Raw genomic sequence first — 25,400 nt, forward strand, 5'->3', positions numbered from 1 at the left:
CGGACAAAGAGCAGCTAAAAGAGAAGAACAAAAAAAGAAACAATTTCCTGTCCAACAGCCTTTTTCCTTTGGGTCATGTTGATCTTGTATTGATTCAGCCTACGTTGGTCAAATCTCACAATCCCATTTGTGGATGGTCGTTGATTGAGGCTTGATTTGCAGATGGCTGGGATGGAGGGTTGACCAGACAGGACACATGAGAGAAGCTGATTAGAGCATCAGACAACCAGGGACAGATATCATTGATTCAAATGTCTTTGTCTGATTGGGATGAAAGGCCTGTTTGATTGGTACATTTTGTGTATACATGCAGAAAGGGCCCTACCCTGACTGAACTGCCTCAGACTCATCTAAGGGAAGTGATGAGACATTATGGAAGGTTTTCTATGATGGGGTAGATTGTTCTGCAAAATATACAAATATGTCCCATCTTTGGTTATATTATTCTGTCAATTCAAAACTAATAACATTTCTTTTGATTTTCCCATGATGTCAAGCAAAGAGGCACTGAGTTTGAAGGTAGGCCTTGAAATACATCCACAGGTACACCTCCAATTGACTCAAATGATGTCAATTAGCCTATCAGAAGCTTCTAAAGCCATGACATCATTTTCTGGAATTTTCCAAGCTGTTTAAAGGCACAGTCAACTTAGTGTATGTCAACTTCTGCAAGTGGTGCGTGTCGCCAGTCCGGTCCGGCCCGTTCCTGCTCCCCGCACAAAGCCAGTGGTGCGTGATCCCAGTATGGCCCGGCCCGTTCCTGCCCCTCGCACCAAGCCTGTGGTGCGCGTCGTCAGTCCGGCCCGGCCTGTTCCTGCTCCTCGCACCAAGCGCGTCGCCAGTCCGGCCTGGCCTGTTCCTGCTCCTCGCACCAAGCCAGTGGTGCGCGTCGCCAGTCCGGCCCGGCCTGTTCCTGCTCCTCGCACCAAGCCAGTGGTGCGCGTCGCCAGTCCGGCCCGGCCCGTTCCTGTCCCTCGCACCAAGCCAGTGGTGCGTGTTGCTAGTCCAGTCCGGCCCGTGCCTGCTCCTCGCACCATACCAGTGGTGCGTTTGTCCGGCACGGCCCGTGCCCGTTCCACCGGTGCCTGGTCCGGCACCGGTCAGCTGCTCCACTCCGGAGCCAGAGCAGTCCGCTCCACCGGTGCCTGATCCAGAGCTGGTCAGCTGTTCCACTCCGGAGCCAGAGCAGTCCGCTCCACCGGTGCCTGATCCAGCTCCGGTCAGCTGCTCCACTCCGGAGCCAGAGCAGTCCACTCCACCGGTGCCTGATCCAGCTCCGGTCAGCTGCGCCACTCCGGAGACAGAGCAGTCCGCTCCACCGGGGTCTAGTCCAGCTCCGGTCAGCTGCTCCACTCCGGAGCCAGAGCAGTCCGCTCCACCGGTGCCTGATCCAGCTTCGGTCAGCGGCTCCACTCCGGAGCCAGAGCAGTCCGTTCCACCGGTGCCCAGTCCAGCTCCGGTCAGCGGCTCCAGTCCAGACCATGACGTCAGCCCCTCTCCAGGTTTGAGGTCTCCCACACCAGGGTCCAGACAGGGCCTGGCATATCGTGGGAGGACGGAGAGGGGAAGCAGCGCGCCGAGGTCTAGACCAGACCATGGGCGCAACAGGGAGGCGGAGAGTGAGAGGTCGTCACACCCTGAGCCGGATCCGCCTCCGAGGCGGAATGCCCACCCGGCCCCTACCCTGTTATGTTTATGTTGTGCGGTCGGAGTCCGCACCTTTGGGGGGAGGTACTGTCACACCCTGACTCAGGGGACGCTTATATGTTGAGTCAGGGTGTGTATATTCCTTGTTGTGCTTTTTATATGTATGGGATCTAGCATGTATAGATCTATGTTGGCCGGTGTGGTTCCCAATCAGAGGCAGCTGTCGCTCGTTGTCTCTGATTGGGGACCATACTTAAGCAGCCTATTGGCACTGTCTAGTTGTGGGATCTTGTTCCGTGTAAGGTTTGTTTTCTGTACTACCTTGGACTTCACGTTTCGTTTTGTTTATTGTTTTGTCGTGGTGTTTATTCAGTTAAAATAAACATGTATGCATATCACGCTGCGCCTTGGTCCGTCCCGTCATTCAACGAACGTGACATTTTGATTGGTATATAAATTCCATATGTGTTATTTCATAGGTCTGATGTCTTCACTATTATTCTACAATGTAGAAAATAGTAAAAATACAGAAAAATCCTTCTAAAACTTTTGACCGGTAGTGTATGTGATAGGCCTATCTGGCTTCTATGATTATGATGGTCATAATGTTTCTAGACAGTGTCATAAAGTGTATTTTCTTAGTCCAAGTAAAGTGACACAGGATGGTCATAATGCTTCATGACAGTGTCATAAAGTGTATTTTCTACAAGTTATTTAAAATATGATGGGGAAAAAACATGACTGTAAATAATTAATTACAACAACAACAACAACAACAAAGAAGCAAACTTTCAAACAAAAGGAAACTTCTTGGCAGGGAAAAAAATAATTTGAATAAATGTGGGTTTTCACACTCTTATGTAGTTGTCATAACTAGCCATAAAATAATGCAATATATGTCACAACAGGTGTGGATATATGGTTCATGACAGTGTTATGACCATATTATGGCAGGTTATGACAAGTTATGTCAGCTGTTATGACATATTATGACATGGTTATGATCATGTCATAACGTGTTATGACACTGGGTGTCAAGTTACTATTTATTTTTATCTTATCTTTCGCTCTGCATTGTTGGAAAAGGACCCGTAAGTAAGCATTTCACTGTTAGTCTACACCTGTTGACTACAAAGCATGTGACAAATACCATTTTGAAAAAAGGTGGTGAGTGTAGGGACGGAGGCAACCCTGTTACAGTAGATTATTATAGTGTGACAATTGGCTTGCAGCAGTTCACTTGCAAAGAAACCATGCAATTTTGAATCCTGCAAAATGCAAGCTAAACTAATGTTTCTCTCATGAATATTATTATATCACATAGCTTTGACCTTTCTCTCATGCCCCCTGGTGTGTCCCAATGATCTCTCCAAAGTGTGACCTTGTTTACTGCCCTTCACTGATTCTAAAGGAAATACCTGGTATAGAAAATATGGTAGAAATTCCCACTAGTCCATGTCTCCACCAATCCAATGTTTTCAGATTTGTGGGAAGTAGTGAACAAGTGCACACTTCAGGAAAAAGGTGATATTATTGGGACCCACCCCATGGTTTACGCCATAACACCTATGGAGCTTTAAAAGGGATAAGCCAACTCCTTACCACGCAGGGAAAGTAATTGGTGTCTTTGCACAATCAATGTTCCAGAGCATCTTAAATTCTCTAGGGAAATCTGAGCATTGGTGTGTGTGTACAGTATTACCACCTGCTCATGATATAAAAACAAGCAATGCTTTGCATCGACTGAGAAACTAATAGAGATACAAGAAGTAGCTACATTATGTTGTATCAGGTTCATAAAGTGAGAGATGGCTCCGTGACTGTACAAAATCCTTACTTCTAACAACAAACAAACATTCTGTGCAAGACAGGAATTTCTGAGAACTGCAATGAGGCAGGATCTCTGGTGGCTTCTCCAAAGCTCTAGTCTAGTGCATAAAGAAGATACAACTAATCTCCTGCAACTACAAGTGTAGCATCTTAATTTGATCAATGTTGCTGAGAATATTTACATAAATTCACTGAAAACCCAGACTAACACACGGTTAATTTAACAGTATTGCACTTTTTATGTACCCTACTTTTGGCCAGCTAATACATGTTCAAATCTTCTTGCTGCAGAATTATTTTGCTGTGACAATATAGGTCAAATTAAGCTCCTACATCCTGCATAAAGATCCATTTTATGAAGCTATGAGTTGTAATTATTACCTTTGTAGAAGCATTCCTCGCTATGCATGATGGTTATCTTCTGTGCACCCAGACAGGAGGCCCGGTGGAGCTCACAGTGGTTCTGGTACAGCTTGCCGTCCGAGCCACACACTGCCTTGTAGTGTGGTTTACAGCGGTCCAGACAGATGCACTCCCCTTGACTGAGCTCATGGTTCACCACACAGTGACGCCCAAGGCCACAGTACTTGTGCTCACAAGGACTCTGGAAGCCACTGTTATGGCCTAAAAACCCTGCAAGTAAAACCAAAGTAAAGAAATGTTAATATCAGAAAAAATAACAAAAGCCCAGTAATAGGATGACAGTTAGACTTTAAAAGGCTTAAAGTAGCTCTAGATTTTACAAGAGCTTAGAAACCTTCAAATCAGAAACTAGAAGAGTACGAGGACGATAATCCGAGTTTTAAAAGCTTTTAAAGTTGACTTATAGTAACTGTGTAGGTTTAATACAAGTATTTACTATATTTCTTGAGGCAAAGATTTGTGTTTTATATTATTTTGTACTACTTTCCAGGCAGAGTGAGTTATCGTGTGGTCAACATGTTAACCTTCACGAGCAGGAAGTATTCTTGACAGGGCAAGGAGCATTCACTACAATAACCTCTGAACCATATCAAATGTATTGGCTCTGTAATGGCAGGTTGCAGTCTCTTAGATCCCCTATCTACCAGTTCCATTGCCCTTTGGAATCGCCCTCAAGGGGGAAAATAACATGGCCACCAATGCTGGAAAAACAATCCCACTGAGAATAATGATGTTCACTGAAACGATATACTGAACTGGGAACATTCACCCAGTAAGCATAATTTATCTGCTGGAGGTCTAATTATGTTGTTTTTGTGTTGTCTATTGCCATGATCATTAGGGCACCATTCCACCACATGTGAATTGGGTAAAATCATTGCGCATAAAGTAACAAGAAAAATTCACAACTTTGACTCTAGTTTGAGAGCTGTTGTACTGTTTATAAATCTCCCCACTATTTAGAAATTCTACAATTTATCTGACAATCAATCCACTGCCGCAGTAAGCTATATAATATGATTTATAAACTGGGTTGTTCGAGCCCTGAATGCTGATTGTCTGGAAGCCGTGGCATATCAGCTGTATACAACTGGTATGAGAAAACAATTACGTTGGTAACCAGTTTATAATAGCAATAAGGCACCTCTGGGGTTTGTGGTATATGGCCAATATACCACAGCTAAGGGCTGTAGCTAGGCATTCCGCGTTGTGTCGTGCAAAAGAACAGCCCTTAGCCGTGGTATATTAGCCATGTACCACACCCCCTCGGGCCTTATTACTTAAATATACTATACATTAGGACCAAAGTATAAACAAGGGGATGCATTACTGTTCTCTGTAATCATCTGAGCTCTCCACAGCTTTACTATTGACCACAAAATATTGAGTGGTGCATCATGATGGTACGATGCCTCAGGGCCTCTGATGTCTTCTTTACAATGGCCAATTCATCTGCAGCACGAGGTGTACAGTGGGGGAAAAAAGTATTTAGTCAGCCACCAATTGTGCAAATTCTCCCACTTAAGAAGATGAGAGAGGCCTGTAATTTTCATCATAGGTACACGTCAACTATGACAGACAAATTGAGAATTTTTTTTCCAGAAAATCACATTGTAGGATTTTTAATGAATTTATTTGCAAATTATGGTGGAAAATAAGTATTTGGTCACCTACAAACAAGCAAGATTTCTGGCTCTCACAGACCTGTAACTTCTTCTTTAAGAGGCTCCTCTGTCCTCCACTCGTTACCTGTATTAATGGCACCTGTTTGAACTTGTTATCAGTATAAAAGACACCTGTCCACAACCTCAAACAGTCACACTCCAAACTCCACTATGGCCAAGACCAAAGAGCTGTCAAAGGACACCAGAAACAAAATTGTAGACCTGCACCAGGCTGGGAAGACTGAATCTGCAATAGGTAACCAGCTTGGTTTGAAGAAATCAACTGTGGGAGCAATTATTAGGAAATGGAAGACATACAAGACCACTGATAATCTCCCTCGATCTGGGGCTCCACGCAAGATCTCACCCCGTGGGGTCAAAATGATCACAAGAACAGTGAGCAAAAATCCCAGAACCACACGGGGGGAACTAGTGAATGACCTGCAGAGAGCTGGGACCAAAGTAACAAAGCCTACCATCAGTAACACACTACGCCGCCAGGGACTCAAATCCTGCAGTGCAAGGCGTGTCCCCCTGCTTAAGCCAGTACATGTCCAGGCCCGTCTGAAGTTTGCTAGAGTGCATTTGGATGATCCAGAATTGGGAGAATGTCATATGGTCAGATGAAACCAAAATATAACTTTTTGGTAAAAACTCAACTCGTCGTGTTTGGAGGACAAAGAATGCTGAGTTGCATCCAAAGAACACCATACCTACTGTGAAGCATGGGGGTGGAAACATCATGCTTTGGGGCTGTTTTTCTGCAAAGGGACCAGGACGACTGATCCGTGTAAAGGAAAGAATGAATGGGGCCATGTATCGTGAGATTTTGAGTGAAAACCTCCTTCCATCAGCAAGGGCATTAAAGATGAAACGTGGCTGGGTCTTTCAGCATGACAATGATCCCAAACACACCGCCCGGGCAACGAAGGAGTGGCTTCGTAAGAAGCATTTCAAGGTCCTGGAGTGGCCTAGCCAGTCTCCAGATCTCAACCCCATAGAAAATCTTTGGAGGGAGTTGAAAGTCCGTGTTGCCCAGCGACAGCCCCAAAACATCACTGCTCTAGAGGAGATCTGCATGGAGGAATGGGCCAAAATACCAGCAACAGTGTGTGAAAACCTTGTGAAGACTTACAGAAAACGTTTGACCTGTGTCATTGCCAACAAAGGGTATATAACAAAGTATTGAGAAACTTTTGTTATTGACCAAATACTTATTTTCCACCATCATTTGCAAATAAATTCATTAAAAATCCTACAATGTGATTTTCTGGATTTTTTTTTCTCATTTTGTCTGTCATAGTTGGCGTGTACCTATGATGAAAATTACAGGCCTCTCATCTTTTTAAGTGGGAGAACTTGCACAATTGGTGGCTGACTAAATACTTTTTTTCCCCACTGTACATGGTGTTCCAACCCACTATAGAGGGAAATAAAAACCATCTACTATCATTGGTCGACGAGGCAAACCGTTGGCAGGGAACCTGAATACAGTAACAAACAAACAAACAAACAAACAAACAAACAAACAAACAAACGACTTGACTGGTAAAGAGGCTTTGTCACAGTGGTAGCAACTCCCCGTGGGTGTATTAGCCCCTATCTGTCAGGGAGGATTTAAACAATACAAGTGTGTACATTGTGGCCTGATTTGAGCCAATCAATGGCTGTGGTTTGCTGGGGTTTATTAATCCCCTTCGGTGCGGTGGCATAATGATTATTCAATGGGACTTTGTGTTGCACAGCAAGGTGTCCAAACGCCACAGACGGGGTCAGAGAAGGGCAGAGGGAGTCGTTAATTGGGTTGCACGCCCAATGTCTGTGTGATCCAGTGACATCAAAGACAAATGACTAATTCCATGCAACGATTAGTTTATTGATGACTCAACGTTTCAAAGGGAAAGGCGTGTGGAGGGGGGCAGAGGGAGGGAGTATCTGATTCAGGGCGCTAGTTAGAGTTACCGCATTTCTAATTGTGGTTGGCTTTACCAAATGAAAAATGTTCATTAATTATTCGTAACAGTATTGTATAGCAATGAAGATGATTGTCAGAAAGACAGATGGACAGATACATTTGCATAGATGAATGGATAGTTTATATACAAAGTTCACCGTTCACAGGGCAATTTCAGTGTGGCAACAGCAAGAGTGTCAAGTAAACAAGATACTGAACAAGGGAAAAGGAAGTCATTCTCACTGGGATACAGTTGGTACTAGATTTATTCAGCTCTGCGCTTAATCTGAAGGTCCCAACATATGTTGACCCCAGTGTACATCGCTTGAAGGGCAACGTCCTGCTATGCATTTATAATGAGATGCAGATCATGTTTAACTCTAGAGTTACATGGACTCAGCAGACATGACCAGAATTACATTGCAGGGGTTCAAAGACGAGAGCATTTAGGATGGAAATCTCAATACAGTCCCTGTGCACAACTCCTCGCATCATGCTCTGAGAAATCAATATGATACATGAATATCTAGTGCCTTGTGTCTACAATAAACATATACCTCTTAGGTATGTGCCAACGTACTCTCTTTGTAATGCATTTCTGAATCTGAAGCCTTCAAACCCATCACAAAGCTAAATCTAACTGAACCGCTCTCATTCACATTCATAAGCATGCCTCCAAAGTATGCTATTTACAGCACTAGCCCTCAGATATACAATGCATTTTTTTCCTACTATATTCCATTTGCCATCTTAATTCTTTTCAAAAACCCAGGACGCAAGTCCCGGCCCATCTGATGTTTTCCATAACAGTGGCTCTGAGTCCTTGGGGAGTGTAGTAAACAACCATTTGGAAGCTCTCATCTCATCTCAGCTCATCTCAACGGCGTGAGTTAAGATGCCCCAGAAGACCCACGTGTGAGAACAAGAGGATGCAAGTCTGAATAAACAGCACACTAAACAATGCAAAAAGTCTACATGACATGAGGCACAACACGACTCGCTCGCTATCCGTCACCCCACTTGGATTAGTTCTTTGAAAGTTACACCAGTAACATATTGTGTTACCACAGTCTATGGAGAAGCAACATATGTAGAAACCAGAAAAGTGTCTGCACTCGAGAAAAAGCATTAGCATTAACGATAGCAGGAGAAACTATATATTTTTACTAGTCTACCTGTTGTCATGGGGGAAAAAATAGTAATATATTCACGGTGGCAGGCCCGTGTCATTTAACCTGTTATCTCTCAATCCCTAACAGTTGGAATGAATTCCTCTACACTGACTAAATTAAAACCTGCTAGTCAGGAGTGTCTTAGGCAGAGAGAAGCCTGATTAGTTCTCGCCAGTATCACCATTAATCATTTGTGGCATTTTCCTATTGAGAACGATTTTAACATGAATACAATGTTAACTGTGTTCTTGCGCCACTGTTTTGCAGAGCATATGACTACAAGGGTAAACTAAGTAGATAGCTTCCATCTCACAAATCTCTTTTAACCGCCAGCTATTTCACAGAGGCAATTCAGTTGAAGAGCATTGTTCAAGGGTTTGAACTGAGCTAGCATCTCTCTTGACACTGGACGGTTTCCTCAGTGAACCTATAGTGCCTTGCAAAAGTATTCATCCTGTGGTGTTTTTCCTATTTTGTTGCATTACAACCTGTAATTTAAATGGATTTTTATTTGGATTTCATGTAATGGACATACACAAAATAGTCCAAATTGGTGAAGTGAAATTAAAAAAATAACTTGTTTCAAAAAATTATAAAATTAATAACGGAAAAGTAGTGCGTGCATACAGTTGAAGTCGGAAGTTTACATACACTTAGGTTGGAGTGATCAAAACTAGTTTTTCAACCACTCCACAAATGTCTTGTTAACAAACTATAGTTTGTTAGGACATCTACATTGTGCATGACAGAAGTATTTTTTCCAACAATTGTTTACAGACAGATTATTTCACTTATAATTCACTGTATTACAATTCCAGTGGGTCAGAAGTTTACATATACTAAGTTGACTGTGCCTTTAAACAGCTTGGAAAATTCCAGAAAATGATGTCATGGCTTTAGAAGCTTCTGATAGGCTAACTGGTAGACCTCCACAAGTCTGGCAATTTCCAAACGCCTGAAGGTACTACGTTCATCTGTACAAACAATAGTACGCAAGTATAAACACCATGGGACCACGCAGCCGTCATACCACTCAGGAAGGAGAAGCGTTCTGTCTCCTAGAGATGAACGTACTTTGGTGCGAAAAGTGCAAATCAATCCCAGAACAACAGCAAAGGACCTTGTGAAGATGCTGGAGGAAACAGGTTCAAAAGTATCTATATCCACAGTAAAACAAGTCCTATATCGACATAACCTGAAAGGCCACTCAGCAAGGAATAAGCCACTGCTCCAAAACCACCATGAAAAAAGACAGACTACGGATTGCAACTCCACATGGGGACAAAGATTGTACCTTTTGGAGAAATATCTTCTGGTCTGATGAAACAAAAATATAACTGTTTGGCCATAATGACCATCGTTATGTTTGGAGGAAAAAGGGGGTGCTTGCAAGAACACCATCCCAACCGTGAAGCACGGGGGTGGCAGCATCAAGCTGTGGGGGTGCTTTGCTGCAGGAGGGACTGGTGCACTTCACAAAATAGGTGGCATCATGAGGAAGGAAAACTATGTGGATATATTGAAGCAACATCTCAAGACATCAGTCAGGAAGTTAAAGCTTGGTCGCAAATGGGTCTTCCAAATGGACAATGACCCCAAGCATACTTCCAAAGTTGTGGCAAAATGGCTTAAGGACAACTAAGTCAAGGTATTGGAGTGGCCATCACAAAGCCCTGACCTCAGTCCTACAGAAAATGTGTGGGCAGAACTGAAAAAGCGTGTGCGAGCAAGGAGGCCTACAAACCTGATTCAGTTACACCAGCTCTATCAGGAGGAATGCGCCAAGATTCACCCAACTTATTGTGGGAAGCTTGTGTAAGGCTACCCGAAACATTTGACCCAAGTTAAACAATTTAAAGGCAATGCTACCAAATACTAATTAAGTGTATGAAAACTTCTGACCCACTGGGAATGTGATGAAAGAAAGAAAAGCTTAAATAAATAATTCTCTCTACTATTATTCTGACATTTCTCATTCTTACAATAAAGTGGTGATCCTAACTGACCTAAGACAGGACATTTTTACTAGGATTAAATGTCAGGAATTGTGAAAAACTGTGTTTAAATGTATTGTATGTAAACTTCCGACTTCAACTGTATGTATTCACCCCCTTTGCTATGAAGCCCCTAAATAAGATCTGGTGCAACCAATTACCTTCAGAAGACATAATTAGTTAAATAAAGTCCACCTGTGTGCAATCTAAGTGTCACATGATCTCAGTATATATACACTTGTTCTGAAAGGCCCCAGAGTCTGCAACACCACTAACCAAGGGGCACCACCAAGCAAGCGGCACCATGAAGACCAAGGAGCTCTCCAAACAGGTCAGGAGAAGTACAGATCAGGGTTGGCTTATAAAAAAATATCTGAAACTTTGAACATCCCACAGAGCACCATTAAATCAAAGAATATGGCACCACAACAAACCTGCCAAGAGAGGGCCACCCACCAAAACTCACAGACCAGGCAAGGAGGGCATTAATCAGAGAGGCAACAAAGAGACCAAAGATAACCCTGAAGGAGCTGCAAAGCTCCACAGCGGAGATTGTAGTATCTGTCCATAGGACCACTTTAAGCGGTACACTCCACAGAGCTGGGCTTTACGGAAGGGTGGCCAAAAAAAAGCCATTGCTTGAAGAAAAAAAATAAGCAAACACGTTTGGTGTTCGCCAAAAGGCATGTGGGAGACTCCCCAAACATAATAATATAATATGCCATTTAGCAGACACTTTTATCCAAAGCGACTTACAGTCATACGTGCATACATTTTTTGTGTATGGGTGGTCCCGGGGATCGAACCCACTACCTTGTCGTTACAAGTGCCGTGCTCTACCAGCTGAGCTACAGAGGACCACATATGGAAGAAGGTACACTGGTCAGATGAGACTAAAATTGAGCTTTTTGGCCATCAAGGAAAACGCTATGTCTGGCGCAAACCCAACACCTCTCATCACCCCGAGAACACCATCCCCACAGTGAAGCATGGTGGTGGCAGCACCACGAGACCCCCCTAAGCCCCCAGTTGTGCCCTGGACACCATATGTGAATTGCTTGCCCCCCATCTATCCTCAGAGTTTGTACTGCTTGGTGACCTAAACTGGGATATGCTTAACACCCCGGCCGTCCTACAATCTAAACTAGATGCCCTCAATCTCACACAAATTATCAAGGAACCTACCAGGTACAACCCTAAATCCGTAAACATGGGCACCCTCATAGATATCATCCTGACTAATTTACCCTCTAAATACACCTCCGCTGTCTTCAACCCGGATCTCAGCGATCACTGCCTCATTGCCTGCGTCCGTAATGGGTCCGCGGTCAAACGACCACCCCTCATCACTGTCAAACGCTCCCTAAAACACTTCAGCGAGCAGGCCTTTCTAATTGACCTGGCCCGGGTATCCTGGATGGAGATTGAACTCATTCCGTCAGTAGAGGATGCCTGGATGTTCTTCAAAAGTGCTTTCCTCTCCATCTTAAATAAGCATGCCCCATTCAAAAAATGCAGAACTAAGAACAGATATAGCCCCTGGTTCACCCCAGACTTGACTGCCCTTGACCAGCACAAAAACATCCTGTGGCGTACTGCATTAGCATCGAACAGCCCCCGCGATATGCAACTTTTCAGGGAAGTCAGGAACCAATATACACAATCAGTTAGGAAAGCAAAGGCTAGCTTTTTCAAACAGAAATTTGCACGATAATCAAGCATTTTGCTACGGCTGGCCATGCTTTCCACCTGGCTACCCCTACCCCGGCCACCAGCTCTGCACCCTCCGCTGCAACTTGCCCATGCCCATGCCTGTTCAACCTCTCTTTCGTATAGTCTGAGATCCCCAGAGATTGGAAAGCTGCCGCGGTCATCCCCGTCTTCAAATGGGGGTGACACTCTAGATCCAAACTGTTACAGACCTATATCCATCCTGCCCTGCCTTTCGAAAGTATTTGAAAGCCAAGTTAACAAACAGATCAACAACCATTTCGAATCCCACCGTACCTTCTCCGCTATGAAATCTGGTTTCCGAGCTGGTCATGGGTGCACCTCAGCCACGCTCAAGGTCCTACTACTTCTCAGATAGAGTTCAATGTGTCAAATCGGAGGGCCTGTTGTCTGGACCTCTGGCAGTCTCTATGTGGGTGCCACAGGGTTCAATTCTCGGGCTGACTCTATTCTCTGTGTATATCAATGATGTCGCTCTTGCTGCTGGTTACTCTCAGATCCACCTCTACGCAGACGACACCATTTTGTATACATCTGTCCCTTCATTGGACACTGTGTTAACAAATCTCCAAACGAGCTTCAATGCCATACAACACTCCTTCCGTAGCCTCCAACTGCTCTTAAATACTAGTAAAACTAACAGACCAGGCATATATATGTGGACAACTACAAATACCTAGGTGTCTCTCCTTCCAGACTCACATTAAGCATCTCCAATCCAAAGTTAAATCTAGAATCGGCTTCCTATTTCGCAACAAAGCCTCCTTCACTCATGCTGCTAAACATGCCCTCGTAAAACTGACTATCCTATATTTTGAATCTTCAAAGTGGTAGGCATGTTGTGTAAGTCAAATGATACAAACCCCCAAAAAATCAATTTTAATTCCAGGTTGTAAGGCAACAAAATAGGAAAAATGCCAAGGGGGGTGAATACTTTCGCAAGCCACTGTATTGCAAAGTTCATTCCATTGTGTTGTCTACCATGGAACTGAAAATGAATATACCAAACCAAGTCTATGTTGGTACAATATGGAGTTTTACGATATGGAAGAGAGTAATAGGGAAGATGGAGAAATAGCCTAGGCGACTGTAGATACTGTTTTAGACACATATGAACAAATTTCTGTTGAGCATGGGCTTACCTGTAGTATTATACAACTGTTGTTTGTGTTTATGGACTAAATAGAAATAATTGGACAATTATAGTGAATTTCTATCTTTAAATGCTCTAGGAACAAGAGATAATTGGTTAGATTACACTAAAATGTAGGCTACAGGCAGTGCCAGTGGTCTCGCATTCCCCTAGGAAAGCAAAATCTATTTTTCCCCTTTGATTCTCCTACACACAAATGAGCTCTCTTTAACACCAAAATGAGACTAAGCATTTTTTCATATTTCTCAAATTCAAATTCTCATATTTGTCTGCATGCTAGCAGTTACCATAGACTTCCATGCATTGTGCTAACGCTAGTTAGCAATTGCGCTTACACTAGTTAGCAACTTCCTTCAAACTGTACGCAGAGACATAAAAATAGCATCCACGAGTTCTTCTGACTCTGGGGAAGTAGATAATTGCCAAAATCCTGAAGTATCCCTTTAACAACTGCCAGTGCTAATATGTATAGGCTAGTTCCTTAGATAAACGTGTACAATACATGAGCAGCCAAACTAACGGGACTAAGGGAAACTCAGGTGATTGCGAGAGAAAGTTAGGTAGAGAGGAGGAGCAGACAGCCTTTTTTCACGTGATTAATATTGAAGTATAGAGGTGTTTTATGGAGACATAAAAAATGTTTTACTCAATATCGTTGTACTGGTAAGTATTTTTGAAAGATATGACAACCTTGTCTTATGGACATGTGTGTGTGCAGGCCAGCAGAGGTAGAAATATTATGACCTGATGAGTGGTCCTACACGCCCCAGACTGTGCCCACAGAAGGCCCTGACCGAGCAGGTTCAACTCCCAGCTCCCACACAACCCAACACGGCACACTCACTGAGGCTCATCACAACCATCCAACTTCCATTTTCATGTAGTATTCACAATTTACCTTTATGCACCCTCATGCTTCAGACTCTCATTGCCTGCTTTTGTGTAATGTATGTAATCCTTCTTCTCATTGTTTCTGTGCAGTCTTCAGATATCAGGCAGAGGCTGTCCTCTGAGATAGCTGGCTTGGCTGCAGGGATGCTGGCAGTCACCCCCGGGAGCACCACCCCCTGCTCTGTCTGTGGACACGAGCTTCAGTGAGCAGCGTCTAGACACACCCCACCCCTCCATGGTGGGGCCCTACACACCAGGCTCCCCTGCTTCCTCCCTGGGAGGAGGAACGCCCTACAAACCTCGCTCCGGGACTCTGTACTCACAGAACTCGGGCTACGCTGTTGCCAGGTCAGTCTGTCATGTCACCACACATGAAGTTCCCTCTCAGGAAATAAACGTTATTTGAACTGAAACACCCTGCACCCTGTTGGGGTGAAATTGTTTGGGTCTTAATAAAAAATATATATATATAACATGAGGTTATGGCATATCAGAAGTCTTGAAAACATGACGCTAGGCAAGTGACTAGGGTCTGGTTTCAGTGATGGAATCTTTTGGCAACTTCAAAAGGGAAAGAAAATTGTTCCGAACTCTTGTGGAAACTTCAAAAAGGGAAAGAAAATTGTTCCGGGGTGGGTCCTCTTCATACAGACAACTCTCCCAACAAATCACGAGGCAGACAATGCCAGAACATTACGATTCAAAACCAAAGTTTGCATAGCAAACCTTTACAGTGATTTTAGTGAAGGTAGTTGATGCAAACTAGCCACTAGCGAAATGCACTCATTGAAAATGTAGTATTTTATTCAAGCGGGTGAGGTAATGTCGTAGGCAGTGACGTTCTATTACGTACAGCCGCTGTTCAGCTGGAACATCTGAAAATGGTGGGAGGCTAGAGAGACTAGCATAACAGCTCAGTTAGAGTTGAGCAATTATCCACATTGTTGTTATTATATCAATTATATTTTTCTATTAATTAGGATCACAATATTCAATGTGGCAACTTTTGTTTGATCTAAATCCTCTTTTTGTCATAGTGTTTCTGTCAGACATGTTGGATAGAGCGCTGGGCCATTGACCAGTAGTGGCTATCCTCTCTAGGACATGTTGCCCTCCTCCTCCTCTGCTGTCTCCTTCTCAGTCGGGGCATACAAAGCTCCCCGTTACTCGGAGGACCCCCATGCACCTCCCCAAGACCCCTATCACAGCAGACACCGTAACCACCACTCACACAACCACAGTAGCTAAAATTCAGTGTTATATTGATACGAGATGTGAATGTCAGTAACAAAAACGTTTTGCAATGATATTGTGATACTTTGGCATTGGCATTGTTTTGTGGGTAATATTTTGGCAATGTGATAACCCTTATAAATAATGTAATTTCCTGTGGGTTTAGCTGCGTTCATAGGGAGTTTTACTAGGTCTGGAGGTGCTATAGTTTGTTCCAGTTATGAGCTGGTATGTTCTGACTGACCCCTTTTTAGACAGATCCCCCAGGCATTTTGCAGGGAGTTTCTCTCAGTCTAAACGGGGTTAATGACAGCACTTTCAATTCCACACCAATTTTAGACAAGGCCACTATTTTGTTATTTTACAAGAAATACAATTTTGTATTACAAGCAATCTAACCTCTCCCAGTGACTTTTTTTGTGTGGTTAAAGCTTTCTCTTCCTGTATATACTGTATCTCCTTGATGCTCAAAAAGGCTTTTCTGGAGAAAAAATTAGCCATGAATGATCTCATGAGGATACAATGATAAGATCTCATCTATTTGTCATACTTCTCAAATGTAAGTTTCAATCCAAGCTCATTTGTCTTATGAAAGTCTCAAGAATTCATTATATTTTTCATCTCATCCTTGCTCCTAAGGGAGCCTTATGAGAGACACTTCAGATATGTGATGACTAAATTATAAAAAATTGAAAATCTCCCATATTTCTTCAGAGATTAAGAAAAGACCACTCTGAGCAAAATATTTTTCATCTGGGCTGTTACTACAGTTAAAGCCTGCGTAGGCACTGACTTGCTCTGAGCTGAGTGACTCCCAACCGTTAAAACGTTGTTCAATATAGATGTCTCATGAAATATTTGGAACATTTTAAAAGGCATATGTGCATAAAAGCTTTGCTGCTGTTATGAGAGATACATTCTTCACTTAAAATTCTTCATTTAAAACAGTGTGGTGCATCTGTCCAAATCCTCAATGACTTGGATATGTCTATACCTCCCTACGGGAGAATGATTCCCAAATATTGTATGCTTTTTCTCTGCCAACACAACATTGCTAGGAATGCAGCCAATAGGTAGTCGCAATGTCACTGTGTAGCTTTGTTACAAGGTTGTTGCTCAACATTTGCCAATAGTTCCGATGTTGTACAACGTTGTGGCCTATTACGTTTTTGTAATGTTGTGTTGGCACCAAAGCTTATGCTTTGAAAAGGTGTTGTACAGTTCATCTCATCATGACCTACACCACAGTAATTGCAACATTGTGACAATGTCTTGCCTTTGCTGGTGCTGCATAAACATATTTTTAACATTTCATAAGTAACTATTTGAGGCACAGAAGCTTTTGCCACCATTTAAAGCAGGCTCAAATTTTTTTTACATTGATATCCCCCTTCCACACAAATGACTCCATTACACAGGCCTTCAGGTTCCTCTCGATGTAGCTCACAAGTGAAGCCTGAACAGAAACAGGGTGACAAGGGAGCTAGCTAAGTATTCAACAGGAAAGTACCTCTGTCGGCACAACAAGCTAAACCTAGCCAAGAGTGCTCAGCCAATCGATTGGCTGCAATTGAGCGTTAGTCCCCTGTTCTAGACTGAAGCATAGATTGGAGTGTTAAGGTGCTGTTTGTGCGATCCAACTGCACATTCACTCGTACAGGATGGAACTTTCCATCCCATTACTCTCCTTGGCCTCATCAGTGAATAGGGTCCACATTAGAATGCATCTCTCATACCATCTCAGTAAACGGGCCTATTTGTCACAGTGCACCACGTTTGACTAATTGTCAACTCCCAGCGCTAATTCACATAACATTAAGCTGTGTTGCTGGTGGCAGCTAGCCACATTGTGTGTCTGTTGACGTAAGATATCTTGGGGGGTTTTGGTGCAGTTGTTATTTTTGTATTTTTGACCCCTGGTATTTTGGTCGAAGGGGACAGAAACAGATGTCCCAGTAATGTGTTCATATTATGATGTGGAATTAGTTAACTTGAGGGTGGGTTTTAATTTTTCGATTAGAACATACATACAGTATCAGGATGTAGAACCAAGTGCACTTGTGGTTGTCTGCATCCTCACAGCCCCAAGTCAAAAGTATTGTAAATGCATAAATGGATCAATTCCTTGTCAAAATCGCCCAGGGAATATTACTTCAACACAATAGGGCCTTTTTTCGGGGGGGGGGGGGATCCAATGACTACTGATGATATGAAAGCGAGATATGCTAAGCTACTGTCGGGACAGGGACTATACAACCATGTGTTCCAGCTCTTTGTCATTGGGATCTTTGTATTTATGCTCGGCAGGCGCCCTGAGAATAATCACAAAAAATGAGTTGAGGAGCATAATCGGGGGGAACTCCTTGGAGTTCCAGCACTAAGAGCATTATTCATCTCTCCAGGCTCAAGGTCTTTGTACATCTTCCTACTTTAATTTCACCACAACACAATGGCTTAGAGATACTTCCACTGCTGTCTTCGTCGCGATTCTAATCAAACTTCGGAGAGAGCAAAGTGAGATATTTCCTCTTGAGGAATGCTTCCACTGCTGTCTTCGTCGCGATTCTAATCAAACTTCGGAGAGAGCAAAGTGAGATATTTCCTCTTGAGGAATGCTTCCACTGCTGTCTTCGTCGCGATTCTAATCAAACTTCGGAGAGAGCAAAGTGAGATATTTCCTCTTGAGGAATGCTTATGAATAGACTTTCGACTAAACCACTGTGGAATTACGGGAACTTGATTCTCGCCCTCTCAGCCACGGAGTTCTGTAGATAAGTTGAGCTACTTAAGAACTAATTTTAAAGTTTGAATCCTGATCCAGTCTTGATCCACTCCTGATCCACTCTTGGTGCCCAGATAAAGAATGGATTAAAGAGGAGAATCTTGGCCAAGCGCTAGGGCCGTCCTTCAAGATAATGTTCCCTCTACAATTACTGTGTTGACCTTAAGTCAACTGTGTTGACCTTCCATCATGGCCTCCATTGGAAGTACCACAGATCTTTGTGGATCACTGAGAGTAATGATAATGAATCTCAAATGGATTTGTTTCACCTCGTTTAAGGTCTTACATCTCTGTTGTTGGCCGAAAATTATACACATTACCTTAGAGAAAGTGTGCAGTCCCTCCTGTACACAGGATTCACGGCCATGAATATTCAGCAAATCCAAATATTTACTTTTCTCATGTAGAGTGGAGCCTTTCTTGGATTTACAAAATAAATGTAAATGAGGAAATATCATATTTTTGATTAATCATATTTTTGATGAATAGTTCTGATGATGGTGACTTTTGGCCTACAACGATTGGAACATTGTAGCTTTCGTCTGAGTGACCACAAATGTGGCTCCCACAAGACCATTAGAAGTGGATGGGGTCATTCACAAGGCTTTTTCAAGTGCATCTACAGTATAGGCTACCGTGTGTAAATGACGGATAGAGATTACAAACTCTCGAGGCAGCTTTAACATGTATTTAGGTCAAGCCCACCTGTCCACTAAGGCTTTGTCGGTCCAGTCACTGTTGTCCATGAGAAACTTAGCATGTCACGCACCTTATGTCATCCAACTCTTCCCAAGGCATATTTACTTCTCAGTATATCTTCAGGCGATTTCTCAATTTCCTCTTAATTTCTCTCCAAAAAGGAGTTCTATTAAAAGTCTATTACATTCTGTGAATCTTAATTCCCATAAGTTGATTAAGATTTATGAAAGCTATTACAAACTAACTCGTTAGGAGACTATGGGACGTGACTATGTCGTGATTGAAACAACAGGAAGTCTTCCACCAATAAGTCTGTCAGCGGAAAGTGCACAATGTTTAACGTTCCGGTCTTACATACTGCTGTGAAAACGTATTAAAAGTGTAACCCAGCGGGGGCAAATAATTGTATGAACAATTTAGGACTCGATGTTTACAGCCTTTGTATTATTAAAAGTAGGGTGGGGAGGTGGTGTTATGGTGGGGGGAGTGCTGAGCGTACAAAGTAATAATTTTATCAATTCAATAATTATGTCTGCTGTTTTGTAGAATTCAAAATAGAAGCCAAACTATATACATTTAACACAGCAACAAACATACAGGATTCTGTGATTGGTATTCTGGGAGGAAACTGCAATTTCCAATTCTGAAAAACTTTTTTTCCAAATAGTAGCTCAGTGTGGCACCAAATGGACATAATATATATTTTAAATGTCTGTTTCACGAGCTTTTCAATATTGTAAGTTGGAATAGTCTATTTACTCCGGCAAATAGCATTTGCCCAACAACATCCCAAGGTATTTTGTACCAAGCCGAACAGCCAGAGGTGTTGCTATGGCCACAGACTTCATTTGGTATTTCAATTACACTGCGTTGTGGAATGTATTCTGTCCATCTTTGTCTCTTCCATTCTGACATTCAATGTAATTTTGGCTTACGTGCCGCTGGATTCTGGATCTGTTTGAATTGTTTTATGTGACCCCCTACCAATGTCTAACTGTAAAAATATAACAATCTATGAGTTTGAAAATGTGTGAGACAACAGCATGCATAGAAACTCACTTTGTGTACTGTAACAATATGTTATGTCTGTGTCACGTCTCCTCCCGTTGCTCCGCTCCGGCGCTCTGATTCGCCGGTTTACTGAGCCACCGGTCTGAGCGCACCACCTCGGCAACACCGGAATGGAAACCCAACACACCCTAATCACCTCCAGCACACCTGCACCTCATCATCTCTATTTAGCCCTGGACTGTTCCTTATGATGTTGTGTGTGATTGTTTAGCGTCGTGTACTCTTTCTTTGTTATTTCTCTTTGTCATTCTTTAAGTAAACCTTGACCTTGTTAATTCCTGCGTCTGCGTCCTGCCTCTTCGTATACTCTGTACTCGTCACAGTCTGTCCAATTTCTGTTAACTTACTAATCTGAGGATCGAATTGGAGTCTCAAAATATTCTGCAGCTAGGGTATATAAGGTTACCATCACATTAATGAATTCAACTATCTATAGCAGTAGTAATATGTAAGGCGTTCATAACTTCAATGAACCATTAATACAACTTTTCCTTGCAGCCACAGGGTGTAACCCCCCACACCCCTGCCCCCAACCGCTCTCTTTAGAAAACTACAATGGTTGAATCTCTTTTACTTACGCTGTCTTGTTACCTGGCCTGAAATGAGTTTGCTGAAAACTAGGCATATTTTGATACTAGTCTCCTCTCCCTGCTTACAGAGAGGGGTGGATTAAATGGAATCTCAGCCGACAGCTGGGGGCCGCCCTTTATGATAATGCTCGCTCTACAATTACAGCTTTGACCTTCCCGAGGTGGAGAGAAAAAATGACAGTGAGACATGCATTACCAACCCTTCATAACACTTAGTGGCAGACATCTTGGTCACCACATCACCGTTCTACCTCCTGACATTGACTTTTGTGTTTTAGCTGAGGTTTGTGTGTGTGTGTGTGTGCGTGTGTGTGTGTGTGCGTGTGCATACATGTTGAAGGGTCTCCACATTACAAAGATGACATAGTGACAGACGAGATGCATCTGTCAGGACGTGGGAGTGCACTCAGATATTTGTCATGGCGCATTATTGCATTCTGAATTGCCTCGTGCCACATTGGTGGGAGGTTAGGTTCCAGGGTAATGGTGTGGACGGTTAGGTGCCAGGGTAATGGTGTTGGCAGTTAGGTGCCAAGGTGATGGTGTCGGCAGCTAGCTGCCAGGGTAATGGTGTGGGTGGTTAGGTGCCAGGATAATGGTGTCGGCAGTTAGGTGCCAGGTTAATAGTGTCGGCGGTTAGGTGCCTGGTTAATAGTATCGGCAGTTAGGTGCCAGGTTAATAGTGTCGGCGGTTAGGTGCCAGGTTAATAGTGTCGGCGGTTATGTGCCAGGTTAATAGTGTCGGCGGTTAGGTGCCAGGTTAATAGTGTCGGCGGTTATGTGCCAGGTTAATAGTGTCTGCGGTTATGTGCCAGGTTAATAGTGTCGGCGGTTAGGTGCCAGGTTAATAGTGTCGGCGGTTATGTGCCAGGTTAATAGTGTCGGCGGTTAGGTGCCAGGTTAATAGTATTGGCGGTTAGGTGTCAGGTTAATAGTGTGGCTCTAGGGCCCCCACAAGTGTCACAGGACTTGTCTGAAGGTAACCCATACAAACAAATGGAAGTATGGAGGTAGTTTTGTGCAAACAAAAATAAGGGGTTAAATATGTGTCCCAAAAAATGAAATTATTTCCTGATCTTTTCTTATATCTCCTAGATATAGGACAGACACTTCAAAACCTTATTCCTTATGATTTATTTTTTGACTGTCTTTTTTGCCATTTATGAATGTGTTAGTCAATGCATATCTATGGGCTATAGCAGTAAAGGCCAAATTCTATATTTTATCAACAACAAAAAATTATATATACGGCTGTGGAAAAAATGAAGAGACCACTGCAAATATTTCTCAAATCAGTATCTCTAAGTGTATGACAGCCATTCCATTCCAGTGTCTGTTGAATTCCAACACAGGCACACCTCATTCTACTGAATTAGGTACTGATTAGGTGATCACCTGAACCAAATCTTATTTAACAAGGATAAGTATAAAAACCACTGCTGTGGTCATCACTATCCTCTTGCAATAGGACCAGCTGGATGGCAAAATGCTAATAGTACCTCAAAAGTAATATTAATCAAAAAATAACTATTGACCATGCCAAAAGAGTTGAAAAGGAACGTTTTGAGTGAGGAAAAGAAGGGTTCAATTCTGGCTTTACTGGCAGAGGGATACAGTGAGTGTCAGGTTGCTTCCATCCTTAACATTTCAAAGACAGCGGTTCATAAGAACAAGGTCAAGCAGCAGACATTGGGGACAACAAATCTACAGACCGGCAGAGGGCGAAAACGACTCTCTACTGACCGGGATAACCTCCAACTCATTCGAATGTCACTCAACAACCGTAGGATGACATCAAGTGACCTACAAAAATAATGGCAAACGGCAGCTGGGGTGAAGTGCACGGCGAGGACGGTTCAAGGCTGAAGTCGTGCAAAGCTAGAAAAAGCCCTTCATCAATGAGAAGCAAAGAAGAAGAGCCAGGCTGAGGTTTGCAATAGACCATTAGGATTGGACTGTAGAGGACTGGAGTAAGGTCATCTTCTCTGATGAATCCAATTTTCAGCTTTGCCCAACACCTGGTCGTCTAATGGTTAGACGGAGACCTGGAGAGGCCTACAAGCCACAGTGTCTCGCACCCACTGTGAAATTTGGTGGAGGATCAGTGATGATCTGGGGGTGCTTCAGCAAGGCTGGAATCGGGCAGATTTGTCTTTGTGAAGGACGCATGAATCAAGCCAAGTACAAGGTTGCCCTGGAAGAAAACGTGTTTCCTTTTGCTCTGACATTGTTCCCCAACTCTGAGGATTGGTTTTTCCAGCAGGACAATGCGCCATGCCACACAGCCAGGTCAATCAAGGTGTGGATGGAGGACCATCAGATCAAGACCCTGTCTTGGCCAGCCCAATCTCCAGACCTGAACCCCATTGAAAACTTCTGGAATGTGATCAAGAGGAAGATGGATGGTCACAAGCCATCAAACAAAGCCGAGCTGCTTGAATTTTTGCGCCAGGAGTGGCATAAAGTCACCCAACATCAATGTGAAAGACTGGTGGAGAGCATGCCATGATGCATGAAAGCTGTGATTGAAAATCAGGGTTATTCCACCAAATATTGATTTCTGAACTCTTCCTCAGTTAAAACATTACTATTGTGTTGTTTAAAATTGAACATGAACTTATTTTCTTTGCATTATTCGAGGTCTGACAACACTGCATCTTTTTTTGTTATTTTGACCAGTTGTCATTTTCTGCAAATAAATGCTCTAAATGACAATATTTTGGGGGGGAATTTGGGAGAAATGTTGTCAGTAGTTTATAGAATAAAACAAAAATGTAATTTTTACCCAAACACATACAGTGGGGAGAACAAGTATTTGATACACTGCCGATTTTGCAGGTTTTCCTACTTACAAAGCATGTAGAGGTCTGTAATTGTTATCATAGGTACACTTCAACTGTCAGGTAACGAGTTCAAACAGGTGCAGTTAATACAGGTAATGAGTGGAGAACAGGAGGGCTTCTTGAAAAAAAACTAACAGGTCTGTGAGAGACGGAATTCTTACTGGTTGGTAGGTGATCAAATGCTTATGTCATGCAATAAAATGCAAATGAATTACTTAAAAATCATACAATGTGATTTTCTGGATTTGTGTTTTAGATTCCGTCTCTCACAGTTGAAGTGTACCTATGATAAAACATTACAGACCTCTACATGCTTTGTAAGTAGGAAAACCTGCAAAAACGGCAGTGTATCAAATACTTGTTCTCCCCACTGTACCTATAAATAGTAAAACCAGAGAAACTGATAATTTTGCAGTGGTCTCCTACTTTTTTCCAGAGCTGTATGTTTTTATACCTAAAGGGGTCCTAAAATTCAAAATCAAATAGCTAAATGATCCATGGTATGACCATCTTAAAACAATTCCATATGCTAGCTTATGGAGGGCCCTTAGCCCTACTTAGCACTGAGTTCATTCAGTGGAAATGTGTGTTATCTAACTGTTTAGTTTCGTCAAAACCGTTTTACACAACTCTCCAATAACTGTTTCATAGTCATCTCAACAATAATATTCATGAAAGTAAAAGCCCAAGCACTGTGACAGAGAGGAAGAAATAAAAAATGGAGACATACCCTTTATCCGCAAACTCCCTGGGATCCCATCCTGCTGAAACAACAACAAACAGAAAGACAGAAAGCTGTAAGAAATCACAGTCACACTTGTATCAAGTTAATAAGATCAACATTCGCAAACACCAAGAGCAATTTCACTTTCATGAGTGGAATCTCAGCCGCTGCTACAAATATTGAAGGTATTCATGTCGAATGCTTATAAATGCATTAGAAAGATGATACATTTTTACTTTATGAAGCACTTAGCTGAGGTGGCTATTGAGAATAATAGGATACTATTGGGAATCTGTTTATTTTATCGTAAAGTGCAGTGACTATTTGGCTTTTCTGTTACATTTCATATTCATGAGTTACTGCCAAGTCACTGAAGGACATAGCATATGCAGAGTGTTTGACAGTGAATGGCTAAGAGGTAATGTCTGTATCTCCATAAAAGGGGAGTCTTTAAAGGTTAAAAGAAGCGTCAAGAACGTGAAAAATGGCAATTGAAAACGTTATGTACCATTATGCTTTTAAATAAGGAGTATTTTCTAGTGAATCATTGGTATTTTATGCCCAATGATGGTATAGGGCCGTTATGGCGAAATAAAAGGTTTCAATTTACACTAGTGCTGCAACCCTGTATGGCTATTTGCCGGCTGTTGAAGACCGTATAAATATTTGATTCCACCAGCACAGTCTTATCCTCTATGTGGAGAATTCCTCCTTTCTATTCCAGCTACTGGCAGGGTAAGGTAATAGGTCCAGTGTCAATAACGAGAGCTTTTCTCTTTTCTCTGACTGACACCATGCAGAAAATACTTACCATTCATTTAATCTAACACATAGATTGGCATAGTAAAATGCACAAAAAATCTATAGAACAATGTCTGTTTTCATATAAATCCCCAATGGACTTACCTAAATCAGTGGACTGTGTGACTCGTCAAAAAGCGTTTAACGGAGTAGTGACATGTTGTAGAATGTCTCAGTTGACAGAATGCCTAATAACAT

General features: G+C 42.6%; 1 protein-coding gene across 7 annotated transcripts in view; it reads right to left on the reverse strand.

Moving 5' to 3' along the window:
- The window catches only part of LOC121541334 (follistatin-related protein 5), a 209,654-nt gene that overhangs the window by 137,436 nt on the left and 46,818 nt on the right, over positions 1–25,400 (reverse strand). For 5 of the 7 annotated variants that reach the window (XM_041850349.2, XM_041850327.2, XM_041850316.2 and 2 more), the window contains exons 3-4: positions 24,408–24,441; positions 3,859–4,110 (exon numbers count right to left, since the gene is read on the reverse strand). In XM_041850349.2, the coding sequence (XP_041706283.1) occupies positions 3,859–4,110; positions 24,408–24,441 (286 nt within the window). The remainder of the gene's footprint in view (positions 1–3,858; positions 4,111–24,407; positions 24,442–25,400) is intronic. The other 2 variants (XM_041850342.2, XM_041850321.2) reach the window with 1 other exon arrangement.

This window comes from Coregonus clupeaformis, chromosome 3, assembly GCF_020615455.1.
Source record: "Coregonus clupeaformis isolate EN_2021a chromosome 3, ASM2061545v1, whole genome shotgun sequence".
Taxonomy (NCBI): Eukaryota; Metazoa; Chordata; class Actinopteri; order Salmoniformes; family Salmonidae; genus Coregonus; species Coregonus clupeaformis.